This window comes from Entelurus aequoreus, linkage group LG21 (genome assembly GCF_033978785.1).
Source record: "Entelurus aequoreus isolate RoL-2023_Sb linkage group LG21, RoL_Eaeq_v1.1, whole genome shotgun sequence".
Taxonomy (NCBI): Eukaryota; Metazoa; Chordata; class Actinopteri; order Syngnathiformes; family Syngnathidae; genus Entelurus; species Entelurus aequoreus.
In genome coordinates, this window is record NC_084751.1 from 1363535 (window position 1) to 1377587 (window position 14053).

A 14053-nucleotide genomic window follows, 5' to 3' on the forward strand; every position below is an offset into this window, starting at 1 on the left:
TTCTTACTTTGCAGAAATCTACTGGCCAAGTGACAGGTTGGAGAAACACGGAGGAAAAGCAGAAGTATGACCGTATTAACGTTAATGCTACACATTGCTTGGTTTTTATTGGCACGCATTAGTTATATTCCAAAAACCAAAACTAAGCTTGTTTTCTGTAAATAAATTACATTTTGCAAAGCTTAACTTTAGTATTCTTGATATATGTTGTAGAGATGCGCAGATCGATCCGCCACTGATCAGTATCGGTCGATTTTCGTGGATAAATACCTAAAGATTAATGCCTTTCAATGGCCATCACAAACACCAATCCCCTCTGGCTGACACTGTAGTTTTTGTCCCTCGGCTGACAAGCGGCTAGCAGCAGCTATGTCTTTCCAAACTCAAGAGTGGAGCCGCTTCCCTAAGTTTATAATAATCACCTCCATTTGGTCAAATAAACTTAATTTCTCAGTAACTTAAGTGTCAATATCACTGGAGGACGAGGCTAGATATGTTACTGGAGCAGGCACGGTAATAGGTAAGCTAACAGCTAAGCTAACTTTAAACAACAAAACATTTTTAAGCTTTAAACAGGAAATTAACAAGTAGATTAATAAGAGTCTAGCGAGGATAATATAACAAATGTTGGTGTGTCAGCATTGTCACAGTCAGTACACCACACTTAAGAGGAGGGTGTATTGTTGCATACATTTGTGGTGTTGATACCAAGGGCAGTATTTTCCGTATATGATCAATACTAGAGTAATTAAGTTAATGATTTTATTTGATCAAAATAAACAACAAACTCAGGTAAAAAAATATCTGGACTTTGAGGGCAAAACCAAAGGATTTAGAAGTGTTATCTTTTGTTTAGTTATTGACCTTGTTCTTAAACTGTCAATAGCACTTACCATTAATAAATAGAAAAATGTAGTTTTTACATGTGATCGATATTCGTATCAGCTGATCCCACTCATGGATGATCGGTATCAGACTCGGCAGCATAAAACCCTGATCGGAACATCCCGAGTATGTGGCCCACATTAGATGGAGTTCACAGTATTTTTCGGAGTATAAGTCGCTCCGGAGTATAAGTCGCACCGGCCGAAAATGCATAATAAAGAAGGAAAAAAACATAAGTCGCACTTTTTGGGGAAATGTATTTGATAAAACCCAACACCAAGAATAGACATTTGAAAGGCAATTTAAAATAAATAAAGAATAGCGAACAACAGGCTGAATAAGTGTACGTTATATGAGGCATAAATAACCAACTGAGAACGTGCCTGGTATGTTAACGTAACATATTATGGTAAGAGTCATTCAAATAAGTATAACATATAGAACATGCTATACGTTTACCAAACAATCTGTCACTCCTAATCGCTAAATCCCATGAAATCTTATACGTCTAGTCTCTTACGTGAATGAGCTAAATAATATTATTTGACATTTTACGGTAATGTGTTAATAATTTCACACATAAGTCGCTCCTGAGTATAAGTCACACCCCCGGCCAAACTATGAAAAAAACTGCGACTTATAGTCCGAAAAATACGGTAGACACATCTGCTTTTATGTGACATTGATGTTTTTAACTTGTCATTTTTGGTCACCAGGGCAATGCTTTTGAAACAATTCAACGTGAGGATCCAGGAGGCCACTGATTTGGCTAGTCAACTTGGTGGCAACCCACTCACCAGGTCCCGCACTGCTGCGACTGATGTAAACGGGATGCCCACCGTCACCGTCCGTCCTGCCTCTGCACCGCCATGCAATCGCAGGTACGGTCTTGCAACAAAGGTTCACGCTAAACTCAGATTAGCTAGCTTGTATTTTACAGCCATATCTTATTTGCGGGCTTTCAGCCTTGAGAAAAGAAGTCTGAAGCGTCCCTCAGGACAAACACATGCCCAGCGTCGCCCTTGGACTGCTGATGTTTCGGGACAACCTTCCGAGGACAGCAGGAGGCTTCCAAGACCAGGTAGCGTTGTCAGACACTGATGGTTACAGGATTTTTAAAGACGCAAACCTTTGTGCTGTCTTGGTGTCAGGGACCTCTCTGTCGAGGGACCCTGCCTTCTCTCCACGGGGCTTGCTGACCTCAGCAAAGAGCCACGAGGAGCAGCGTTTTAGAAATCAGAGGCAGCAAAGAAGGCTGTCAGACGTGGAGGAGAACGATGCAGACGCCTTGAAGCTGCTTGGCCTAGGCAAGACCAAAACAGTGAGTACAGTGCTATCTACAGCGGTGTTTCTTAACCATCGGCCTATGGCCAGATGTGGTCTGTATGGGCTGCAGCGGTACTCAGTTGTAATACACTTTTGCACAACTTGTGGCAGTAATCAGAAAAAGTCTGGAGCCTAAAGTCTTAGAAGTTTCTGTGAAGTTGTATTTTAATTTGCACTTAAATTGACAGTTGGTTTAAGAAACATATATATTACTGATATTATTATTAATTTAGTTTGAAATTATTTATTTTAGCGCTGCATAATTGCATTTACATTTATTTTTAATCGGTTTTATTTAGGGATGTCCGATAATGGCTTTTTGCCGATATCCGATATTCCGATATTGTCCAACTCTTTAATTACCGATACCGATATCAACCGATACCGATATCAACCGATACCGATATCAACCGATATATGCAGTCGTGGAATTAACACATTATTATGCCTAATTTGGACAACCAGGTATGGTGAAGATAAGGTACTTTTTTTTAAAAATTAGTAAAATAAGATAAATAAATTAAAAACATTTTCTTGAATAAAAAAGAAAGTACAACAATATAAAAACAGTTACATAGAAACTAGTAATGAATGAAAATTAGTAGAATTAACTGTTAAAGGTTAGTACTATTAGTGGACCAGCAGCATGCACAATCATGTGTGCTTACGGACTGTATCCCTTGCAGACTGTATTGATATATATTGATATATAATGTAGGAACTAGAATATTAATAACAGAAAGAAACAACCCTTTTGTGTGAATGAGTGTAAATGGGGAGGGAGGTTTTTTGGGTTGGTGCACTAATTGTAAGTGTATCTTGTGTTTTTTATATTGATTTAATTTTAAAAAAACAAACAAAAAAAACAAAAAACGATACGATAATAAAAAAACGATACCGATAATTTCCGATATTACATTTTAACGCATATATCGGCCGATAATATCGGCAGGCCGATATTATCGGACATCTCTAGTTTTATTGTTGTAATTAGCCTGACCTAACGAGGGCATCGGGGTGTTTGGTCTGTTGCCTATCTAAGCCTTGATAATAATCTTTGTGATTAACACATGCTTTCATATCATTTGACAAGGTTTAACCTGACTGAGCTCCTGCAGCCTCAGTCCCCAGGTAGTTAGAGCATCGAGGTCCACAAACAAACTGCTCCGGTCTGTCCCACGCTCCAGACTCAGCACTAGAGAGGACAGAGCCTATTCTGTGGCTGCCCCCAAATTATGGAACAATCTGCTTCTGCACAAACACTTGAGCATTTTAAATCCTTGCTAAAAACATCTATTTTCACAAGCATTCTGCAAATAGCACCTGGCTTTATCTTGTTTCACCTCAACAGTTTTAACTAAAGTGTGCTGTTATTTATTACTGTTTTTATTGTATATATTCACTGTTTTATTGCTTTTGTTGTCTAATGTGCAGTGTGCAATACCTTTGGTGGACTTAGGTTATTTTAATGTGCTGTATAAATAAAGTTTGACTTGTCTTGACTATCCTGTTAAACTGTAAGTAGGTTACATATGATTATTCAATACGATTAAAATCTAGAGTAAGATTACTGAATCAGTGTTAATATTAATATTTGAGTGGGCCCTGAGGTCAAAAAGGTTAGGAACACAGCAGGGGTCTTAAAACTAGTTTTCATTGAGGGCCTGTCAGGTTCAAACACTGATGACATTTATTAATCAGACAAGAAGCAAGGAATCATGCAGAGACAGAGTTCAATTTAGCTCATGAGGAGACACGTGTTTTGGGCTGTATTGTAGTTACAGATCCAAACTACGTTCTAAAAGTCCAGCCCGCATGCTTCCTCTCTTTATTTGGAAGGTCCCTGTTACATCACTGAAGCTGTCACTGAGGGAAGGGGGTAATCTTGACAACTCCAGTTAGACACAATATATGATTATACAAAAATGCAAATGTGTTGACGCTGGTGCTATCGCCCCGTCTCTGCTTTGTCTGCGTCCCGGTACCCGATGTTCGGCCTTGGCAGTCAGCAGGCCGAGTCTGGACACAACACTGATAGAGACGGCTGGCAATCTTTGCACAGATACAAAAATACCACTTCAGCAAAATTGACAATAATTTATAGCAACGGCCCTTAAGCATAAAGTTGTGTGATAATATATACATAATTATTCTAACAGGGCCACATTGCAGTTATGGCTGCCCTCAGAGAGTCACTTGTAACAGTAAATATGAATATAAATCTATAATAGCCTTGGGCTAATATTAAACAATATATGCCAGGCCAGTCCAAACCTTTTGACCGAGGGCCACATTGAAAAATAAAGTATGCATGTGGCCCCTTTAATACAATTTGTACATTAAAGGTGCTTAAACTAATGCAATGTCTATTTGGAAAAAACATTGCTGTTTTAGGGGCGAAGCAAATCGTTTTTGTATTTAATATATCTCATTAATAATTTATTGGATTTTCAGAACATGTGGAGGACCAATAAAAAGTTAGCTGTGTGCCAAAACTGGCCCCTGTGCCGCATTTTGGACATCCCTGTCCTAAGCATGTGGTTATTTTATTTTTTACGTACAAATTGATGGATAAAATAAAATAATAAAATAAATGAAATTAAATTTAAAAAAATAAAAATAAAAACTCATGCCACCGGTCAATCACGATCCTCGACTGTGCAATCAGCGATTACACACCAACTGGACAATATTTATCATATTTATTTACATATTTTAATCCAAAATAAAATGCCTGCACAGCATAGGAGGTAGGAAATGCTGACTCCCACCCCCTCAGCACACTGGGAACCAGCATTACTCCTCTCTAGTCAGTTCACTAGTCACTTTATACTTTTTACTGTCTCGTTTTTTTACATTGCCTCTTAGAGTGGTCTTAGGCCATATTGCATATTGTGTATATTGTGTTGTTTTTGTATATTGTGTGGTTTCTTCTTTTTTTAAAAATGCAAAGCACCTTAGGGAAGCAACCTAAATTTCGTTGGACCTGTACCTGTACATGCACAATGACAATAAAGATCATTCATTCATTCATCCATTCATAACTCATAAATCACAAGTATTTTTTTAATATAAAGTGCATCCGGAAAGTATTCGCAGAGCTTCACTTTTTCCACAATTTGTTATAGCATTATTCCAAGAATTAAGTTTTCCCTCAAAATTCTACACACAATACCCCATAATTACAACGTGAACATATTTTTTGTTTTTCTTTAGAAATGTTTGCAATTTTTAAAAAAATTAAAAATTACAGCCTTTAGTCTTTTTCAATACGATGCCACAAGCTTCCAAATATTTTTCAGATCCCTCCAGAGATGTTCAATGGAATTCAAATCTGGACTCCAGCTGGGCCACTCAAGGACATTTACAGAGTTGTCCTGAAGCCATTTCTTTGAAATATTGGCTGTGTGCTTATAGGGTCGTTGTCCTTGCTGAAAGATGAGCCGTCGCCCCAGTCTGACTTCGAGTGTGTTCCAGGCATTCACGCCAAAGACTTCAAGTTTTCTCTCATCAGACCAGATAATTTTGTTTCTCATGGTCTGAGAGTCTTTCAGGTGCATTTTGGCAAACTTTTACTTAGAAATGGCTTCCGTCTGGCAACTCTACCATACAGGCTTGATTGGTGATTTGCTGCAGAGATGGTTCTTCTGGAAGGTTCTCTCTCCAGAGGAATGCTGTAGCTCTGACAGAGTGACCATCAGGTTCTTGGTCACCTCCCTGACTTGGGGCCCTTCTCCCCCAAAGAGTCAGTTTAGACCAATGGCAAGGTCTAGAAAAAATCCTGGTGATTCCAAATTTCCCCCATTTACGAATGTGTTAATTGGGACCTTGAAGGCAGCAGATATTTTTATATGCTTTGAAACAATCCTGTCTCGGAGGTCTACAGATATTCCTTCGACTTCATTGGAGGTTTGCGCTCTGCCATGCACTGTAAGTGTGTGGTCTAATCCAGTGTTTTTCAACCTTTTTTGAGCCAAAGCACATTTTTTGCGTTTAAAAAATCCAGAGGCACACCATCAGCAGAAATCATTAAAAAACGAAACTCAGTAGACAGTCAAAAGTCGTTGTCGCGATTGTTGGATATGACTTTAAACCATAACCAAGCATGCATCAATATAGCTCTTGTCTCAAAGTAGGTGTACTGTCACATCAGGACGTGACTTTTTGAGTGTTTTCCTGTTTTAACTAAAGTGTGCTGTTATTTATTACTGTTTATTGTATATAAGAACATTTCTGTCAAAATTGAAAAAGCCGATACATTTTATAAGAAGAATGAAGTAAGGATTTCCAGGCTTTCAGGGACCACATAATGAGTTTTACACTGGTCATTTACAGTATCACTTAACCAAGGTATTTATTGTTATTGACCGATGTCCCTGTTTTTGGACACGCAGAACGATGGTGCCCCGGCCGGCGTGTCGGGTATGGACTGGCTGGACAGAGTGTCAGAGAGCGGCGGCAGCAGCCTCAGCGAGATCGACTGGGCGGCCATCGAGAAGATGGCAGCTGCAGAGGAGCCCTGACCTTCTCCAGCATCCTGCAAACTCATGTTCCAGATAAATGATGCGCCTTTTCTACGTATACACCTCAAGTAGAAATAACAATGATCATGATGAAGTTTTAATTTGTCCATAGTTTAGAGTTTGATCAAGAAGTACACAGATGACTTATAATGCAAATGTAATATTGTCTCATAGTATAATTATTATATTTAATTCATCAGTTGTTGACATGTTTGTATTGTACCATATTTTATAGTTTCCCTATTTTGTACAGACTTTACCGTCACAAATAAACATTAAATGTTTGCGTAACGTATGGTGATGGTTATTTACCTGATTAAAGTTTGTATTCAATTACAACTATTATTGCAGTTACAATTAAAAAGATAATTTAACAAAAACAGACTATGAATCTCAATAAAAGCGAAATAATGCTATTTGGTAACAGTAGAAGAGTAAGTCGAATACAAATAGGCTGAGTAGACATTGACACGGTGAAATAAATAAAACATTTTAGGACTAATAATGGATGAGAAAAAGCTGGAAATCTCACATTAAACATAATATTTCTATAATGAATTAAGCAAAAATATGTTTGAGACCAAAAATCACTCCACATTCTCTACTGCTCGTTAGTGTTACTGAGGACACGACGTCCACAGTTTCCAAAAACAATTTGAAATCTGGACTCGTCAGACCACAGAACACTTTTCCACTTTGCATCAGTCCATCTCAGATGTGCTCGGGCCCAGCGAAGCCGGCGGCGTTTCTGGGTGTTGTTGATAAATGGCTTTGGCTTTGCATAGTAGAGTTTTAACTTGCACTTACAGATGTAGCGACGAACCGTAGTTACTGACAGTGGTTTTCTGAAGTGTTCCTGAGCCCATGTGGTGATATCCTTTACACACCGACGTCGCTTTTTGATGCAGTTCCGCCTGGGGGATCGAAGGTCCGTCCGTAATATCGCTTACGTGCAGTGATTTCTCCAGATTCTCTGAACCTTTTGATGATATTATGGACCGTAGATGGTGAAATCCCTAAATTCCTTGCAATAGCTCGTTGAGAAATGTTGTTCTTAAATTTTTCTACAATTTGCTCACGCATTTGTTGACAAAGTGGTGACCCTCGCCCCATCCTTGTTGGTTAATTTCATGGAAGCTGCTTTTATACCCAATCATGGCACCCACCTGTTCCCAATTAGCCTGTTCACCTGTGGGATGTTCCAAATAAGTGTTTCTCAGTCTTTTTTGCCACTTGTGCCAGCTTTTTTGAAACATGTTACAGGCATCAAATTCCAAATGAGCTAATATTTGCAAAAAATAAAGTTTTCCAGGTTGAACGTTAAGTATCTTGTCTTTGCAGTCTATTCAATTGAATATAGGTTGAAAAGGATTCGCAAATCATTGTATTCTGTTTTTATTTACCATTTACACAACGTGCCAACTTCACTGGTTTTGGGTTTTGTAAGTTATTGTGTAGAAATATGGGGAAATAATTACAAAAGTACGCTTCATTCATTAACCAAGTTATAAAAAAGATGAGTTAGAATAATACATAATGTTGAATGCGGAGAAAATTCAAACCCTTTATTTATTGACTCAAAAAATTTAAATTCAATGCATTTGCAAACAGCTAAAATTATGCACAAAGAAAATTATAACCTATTATATTATATAATATAATATAATAATATAATATAATATATAATTATAACCCAAGAAGGGACAATAATTCTTCTCAACAAAAGAGAAATATAATCTTATAGAAGAATGTAATTTAAAATATTTGTATGCGCATACAACACGTACGACCTTTAGCATATCAGTATGAGGAATTATATTATGGAACAGATTAAGTAAAGAAATCAAAAAATGTAATAATATGATCCAGTTTAAGAAACTGTTCCAACTACAAGTCTTTACAAAGTACAAGAAAGAAGAATTGTAACAAATGCCTTCAATTGATTGAAAATAAGATGATCTCATTAACTGTAATGGTATCTGCATCTCCATGTGTAACCGCTAGGGGCGCTGTCGTCAGACGTCATACTGTATACACAGGATCATTTCCGGTGGCCAAAGGTGAACTCATCTAACAAACATGGATTCCAACAAGGCCGAAGGTAGCTACTTCTGCCTCACACATTCTTTATCTTTTTATAGAAATGACATATCTGTGTTCCTATAAGAGACTCTGCCTATATTATTGTCACATATGTTCGCCTAAGTCGTTTTTCGACCATTATTCGACTGTTTTACAGACTTTTGCTGGGTTTGTTATGTTGCTTAGCTTTAGCTACTCTTATATTTATCAATGTTTAATGTTCTTTTCCTTCATTTTCCGCTATAAATAAAGCAACGAATGACCTATAAGATAAGAAAGAAAGCCAGCATTTAGTGGTTAGTTATCTACTAAGGCCTTTATTTGTAATATGAAGCATTGAAATCAAGCAAGTATATGGGCATGTTGTGTTTCTTTTTGCATGTTTCTACAACATTTTAATAAAATATTCCTAGACGATATGAGTGGGGATGGAGACATCACTTCTGTTATGGGATTCTCCGGATTCGGTAAGTATTTTATTTTTATTTTTTATAAATTGAAAGAAAAGGACATCTGCAACATCAATCTACAAAACCCAAAACCAGTAAAGTTGGCACGTTGTGTAAATGGTAAATAAAAACAGAATACAATGATTTGCAAATCCTTTTCAACGTATATTCAATTGAATAGACTACAAAGACAAGATACTTAACGTTCAAACTGAAAAACGTAGTTATTTTTTGCAAATTTGAGCTCATTTGGAATGTGATGCCTGCAACATGTTTCAAAAAAGCTGGCACAAGTGGCAAAAAAGACTGAGAAAGCTGAAGAATGCTCATCAAACACTTATTTGGAACATCCCACAGGTGGACAGGCTAATTGGGAACAGGTGGGTGCCATGATTGGGTATAAAAGCAGCTTCCATGAAATGCTCAGTCATTCACAGACAAGGATGGGGCGAGGGTCACCACTTTGTCAACAAATGTGTGAGCAAAGTGTTTAAGAACAACATTTCTCAACGAGGTAATGCAAGGAATTTAGGGATTTCACCATCTACTGTCCGTTATATCATCAAAAGGTTCAGAGAATCTGGAGAAATCACTGCACGTAAGCGATGATATTACGGACCTTCGATCCCTCAGGCGGTACTGCATCAAAAAGTGACATCAGTGTGTAAAGGATATCACCACATGGGCTCAGGAACACCTCAGAAAACCACTGTCAGTAACTACAGTTGGGTGAAGTACAAGTTAAAACTCTACTATGCAAAGCAAAAGCCATTTATCAACAACACCCAGAAACGCCGCCGGCTTCGTTGGCCCCGAGCTCATCTAAGATGGACTGATGCAAAGTGGAAAAGTGTTCTGTGGTCTGATGAGTCCACATTTCAAATTGTTTTTGGAAACTGTGGACGTCGTGTCCTCCGGACCAAAGAGGAAAAGAACCATCCGGATTGTTTTAGGCGCAAAGTTCAAAATCCAGCATCTGTGATGGTATGGGGGTGTATTAGTGCCCAAGGCATGGGTAACTTACACATCTGTGAAGGCACCATTAATGCTGGAAGGTACATACAAGTTTTGGAGTAAAATATGTTGCCATCCAAGCAACGTTATCATGGACGCCCCTGCTTATTTCAGCAAGACAATGCCAAGCCACGTGTTACAACAGCGTGGCTTCATAGTAAAAGAGTGCGGCTACTAGACTGGCCTGCCTGTAGTCCAGACCTGTCTCCCATTTAAAATGTGTGGCGCATTATGAAGCCTAAAATACCACAACGGAGACCCCCGGACTGTTGAACAACTTAAGCTGTACATCAAGCAAGAATGGGAAAGAATTCCACCTGAGAAGCTTAAAAAATGTGTCTCCTCAGTTCCCAAACGTTTACTGAGTGTTGTTAAAAAGGAAAGGCCATGTAACACAGTGGTAAAAATGCCCCTGTGACAACTTTTTTGCAATGTGTTGCTGCCATTAAATTAATTAATGATTATTTGCACACAAAAAAAGAAGTTTCTCAGTTAGAACATTAAATATCTTGTCTTTGCAGTCTATTCAATTGAATATAAGTTGAAAAGGTTTTTATTTACCATTTACACAACGTGCCAACTTCACGGGTTTTGGGTTTTGTAATACAGTTTTTAATCTGTTGCTTACAGGAAAGAAGGCTCGGACGTTTGACCTCGACGCCATTTTTGAACAGACCCGAAGGACCGCCATTGAGAGGAGTCAACGTGCGTTAGGTGAGCTCATCGAGTAAAGTTGATCATCCTATATTCTGACTGTTGTTCTGAAGAATAGTGACTTCTTTCAGATGAGCGGCAAAAAGCGGAGGAGGAAGGAGAAAGCTCCACGTCTGTGCCCGCGCAGAAAGACAAAACGATGGCACCGGCCGCTCACAGGTAACACCATGCGAGTCTTTGTCCGACGACCATGTTCATACCTGTACGTCTTTACAGGAAACAGGAAGATGACAGCAGCAGTTCAGACTCCGAGCCTATTGGCCCTCCGTTACCTCCAAAAGAGGACGATGACGACGATGATGACCTGGTGGGACCGCCTCTTCCGCCCGGTTACAAAAATATTCAAGGTGGTGATGATGATGATGATGATGATGATGACGATGATGACGACGACGACGATGATGCTGAAGATGACGAGGATGATGTAAGTGATACTGTGACACTCCTGAAATACATTATATCAAACTTAAGGCCGGGCACCACATCAATTTGTGTGGTCCCCGAAGCGTGGAAATAATGTGTAAATAATCTTTTCTTAATAAATGTATTACAAAAATAAATGCACTGCATATAATTACAAATATTTACACTTTAATCATCCTTATTGATAAAACAAAATATTTTTTCATCATACATTACAAGACAATGTTATTGTTCAAATAAAGATAAATACTTCAATATCTGCTTGACCTATGATTTCACAGCAAGTAATCTAACAAACTGTTCATGTAAAAGTTTTAAAGTAAAAAAAAAATATTACAGTAAAATCTAGAGATGTCCGATATCATCGGCCGATAAATGCTTTAAAATGTAATATCGGAAATTATTGGTATCGGTTTCAAAATTATCGGTATCGGTTTCAAAAAGTAAAATTCATGACTTTTTAAAACGCCGCTGTGTACACGGACGTAGGGAGAAGTACGGAGCGCCAATAAACCTTAAAGGCACTGCCTTTGCGTGCAGGCCCAGTCACATAATATCTACGGCTTTTCACACACACAAGTGAATGCAAGGCATACTTGGTCAACAGCCATACAGGTCACACTGAGGGTAGCCGTATAAACAACTTTAACACTGTTACAAATATGCGCCACACTGTGAACCCACACCAAACAAGAATGACAAACATCCGCACCGTAACACAACATAAACACAACAGAACAAATACCCAGAACCCCTTGCAGCACTAACTCTTCCAGGGACGCTACAATATACACCCCCCGCTAACCCCTACCCCGCCCCCCCAACCTCGCCCACCTCGACCTCCCCATGCTCTCTCAGGGAGAGCATGTCCCAAATTCCAAGCTGCTGTTTTGAGGCATGTTAAAAAAAATAATGCACTTTGTGACTTCAATAATAAATATGGCAGTGCCATGTTGGCATTTTTTTCCATAACTGGAGTTGATTTATTTTGGAAAACCTTGTTACATTGTTTAATGCATCCAGCGGGGCATCACAACAAAATTAGGCATAATAATGTGTTAATTCCACCACTGTATATATCGGTATCGGTTGATATCGGAATCGGTAATTAAGAGTTGGACAATATACGAATATCGGATATCGGCAAAAAAGCCATTATCGGACATGTCTTGTAAAATCCAATTTCAATATAGAATAATAATACACTATAAAACACAACAGTCGTAGATTTTACAGTATAAAAAAATTGCATTAATTTTTACATTTTAAAAAAAAAGTTTTTCCATTTTATTTAATTTAATTCCATGTATTTTTTTGTTTTATATGCTGAAATAACCCCCTGCAATTATTACGGTAAAATTGTGGTGACTGAGCTGCCTTTTTTATGCAGTACAATCCAAAGATTTGGTTTTGTACAGCGTACGTAAAAAAAAAGCCATATACACATGTTTTATATATATGCCCATTTATATTCATACTGTATATTATTCACTGTTAAAGTGAGGGCAATCACAACTGCGAAGTTTCCCTCAATGAGAAGGAGTTTGACACGCCTGCACTATATGGTCTACATTGTGGTGTAGAGAGCTTCTACACTTTTACCACTAGGTGGCAGCACCAGAAAACATTTCTTTCTATGTTGCTTTGCCTTCTAATACTGTAGGAAATGCTTTAATTCGTGCATGTCTACTGTGTACTTACTTACGCTTTGCATTTTGAGTGCTAATAAAGTCATGAAAAAATACAACGGCAGAATTATTTATAACCAAGAATGTTAGAGAAATGGTAAATATTTTTTTATGAATTGTTTTTATTTATTTGACTATATTTTAAGCATTTAAAATAATGAAATAAGGAAAGCACAAAAACTAAAATGAAATTGATAGAAAAAGGTTTTAAAATGTTAAATAAAAGTAGATAAAAAAATTGTTTATTTTATTTCCAACATTTAAAATAATGAAAAAAGTAGAAATAAATTAAGCTAAAGAAATGAACAAATAATACAAAATAAATAACACAGCATTGGGGGGAGAAAGTACATAAAGTGTGTGTGTTTTATTTTAAATATTGAATATACAGGCAATTTAAAAAAAATAAAGTGTGAAAAAAAACTGTAGATGAAATTATATTCTTTTGCTTGATTTTAAACGCTTAGAATTACGGCTGCACGATTTGGAGAAAAAAACCTAAATTGCGCTTTCGATTCAATTTGCGATTTTTATAGTTTATACATAAAAATGCATAAAACTGCAAAAATATTGGGTGAAAGAAGACATGTTACTTTGAGACTGTCAATCAACACATTCTTGTCTCAAGGTGCCACACATTAGAACAATGTGCAATTATTTACTTTAGAAAGTATTTTGCTTTATGCAGACAGATTCAGAGCTTTTGTCTCCACCATGCTCTTTTTGAATAACCAATAAACTACAGTGTTTTTAATGTAATGTAATCATAATTTAACTAATAATTTAATTTAACTTTAACTTAAATATATAATAATAATACAGGTAACAATTTAAAGGGATATAAACTTTTATTTCTCATTACTGTAGAATTGTTTACTATTGTACTGTAATTGGAAGGTAAATAAATTGTAGGTAAAAAATTATCCTAAATAAATAAACAAAAAAATTA

General features: G+C 37.3%; 2 protein-coding genes across 4 annotated transcripts in view; both read left to right on the plus strand.

Annotated features, from left to right (window-relative positions):
• cplane1 (ciliogenesis and planar polarity effector 1) overlaps positions 1 to 7019 on the plus strand; it is a 55178-nt gene extending 48159 nt beyond the window's left edge. For both annotated transcript variants that reach the window (XM_062032153.1, XM_062032154.1), the window contains exons 46-50: positions 15 to 64; positions 1602 to 1766; positions 1851 to 1966; positions 2037 to 2206; positions 6606 to 7019. In XM_062032153.1, coding sequence (XP_061888137.1) covers positions 15 to 64; positions 1602 to 1766; positions 1851 to 1966; positions 2037 to 2206; positions 6606 to 6734 — 630 coding nt within the window. In that variant the 3' untranslated portion in view covers positions 6735 to 7019. The remainder of the gene's footprint in view (positions 1 to 14; positions 65 to 1601; positions 1767 to 1850; positions 1967 to 2036; positions 2207 to 6605) is intronic.
• A 1712-nt stretch (positions 7020 to 8731) lies between these two features.
• The window catches only part of LOC133638829 (WD repeat-containing protein 70), a 99745-nt gene continuing 94423 nt past the window's right edge, over positions 8732 to 14053 (plus strand). For both annotated transcript variants that reach the window (XR_009823691.1, XM_062031812.1), the window contains exons 1-5: positions 8732 to 8835; positions 9230 to 9283; positions 10910 to 10993; positions 11065 to 11152; positions 11210 to 11417. Coding sequence is in view for 1 of the 2 variants with exons in the window: in XM_062031812.1 (XP_061887796.1) it covers positions 8814 to 8835; positions 9230 to 9283; positions 10910 to 10993; positions 11065 to 11152; positions 11210 to 11417 (456 nt within the window). In the remaining variant the exon portion in view is untranslated. The remainder of the gene's footprint in view (positions 8836 to 9229; positions 9284 to 10909; positions 10994 to 11064; positions 11153 to 11209; positions 11418 to 14053) is intronic.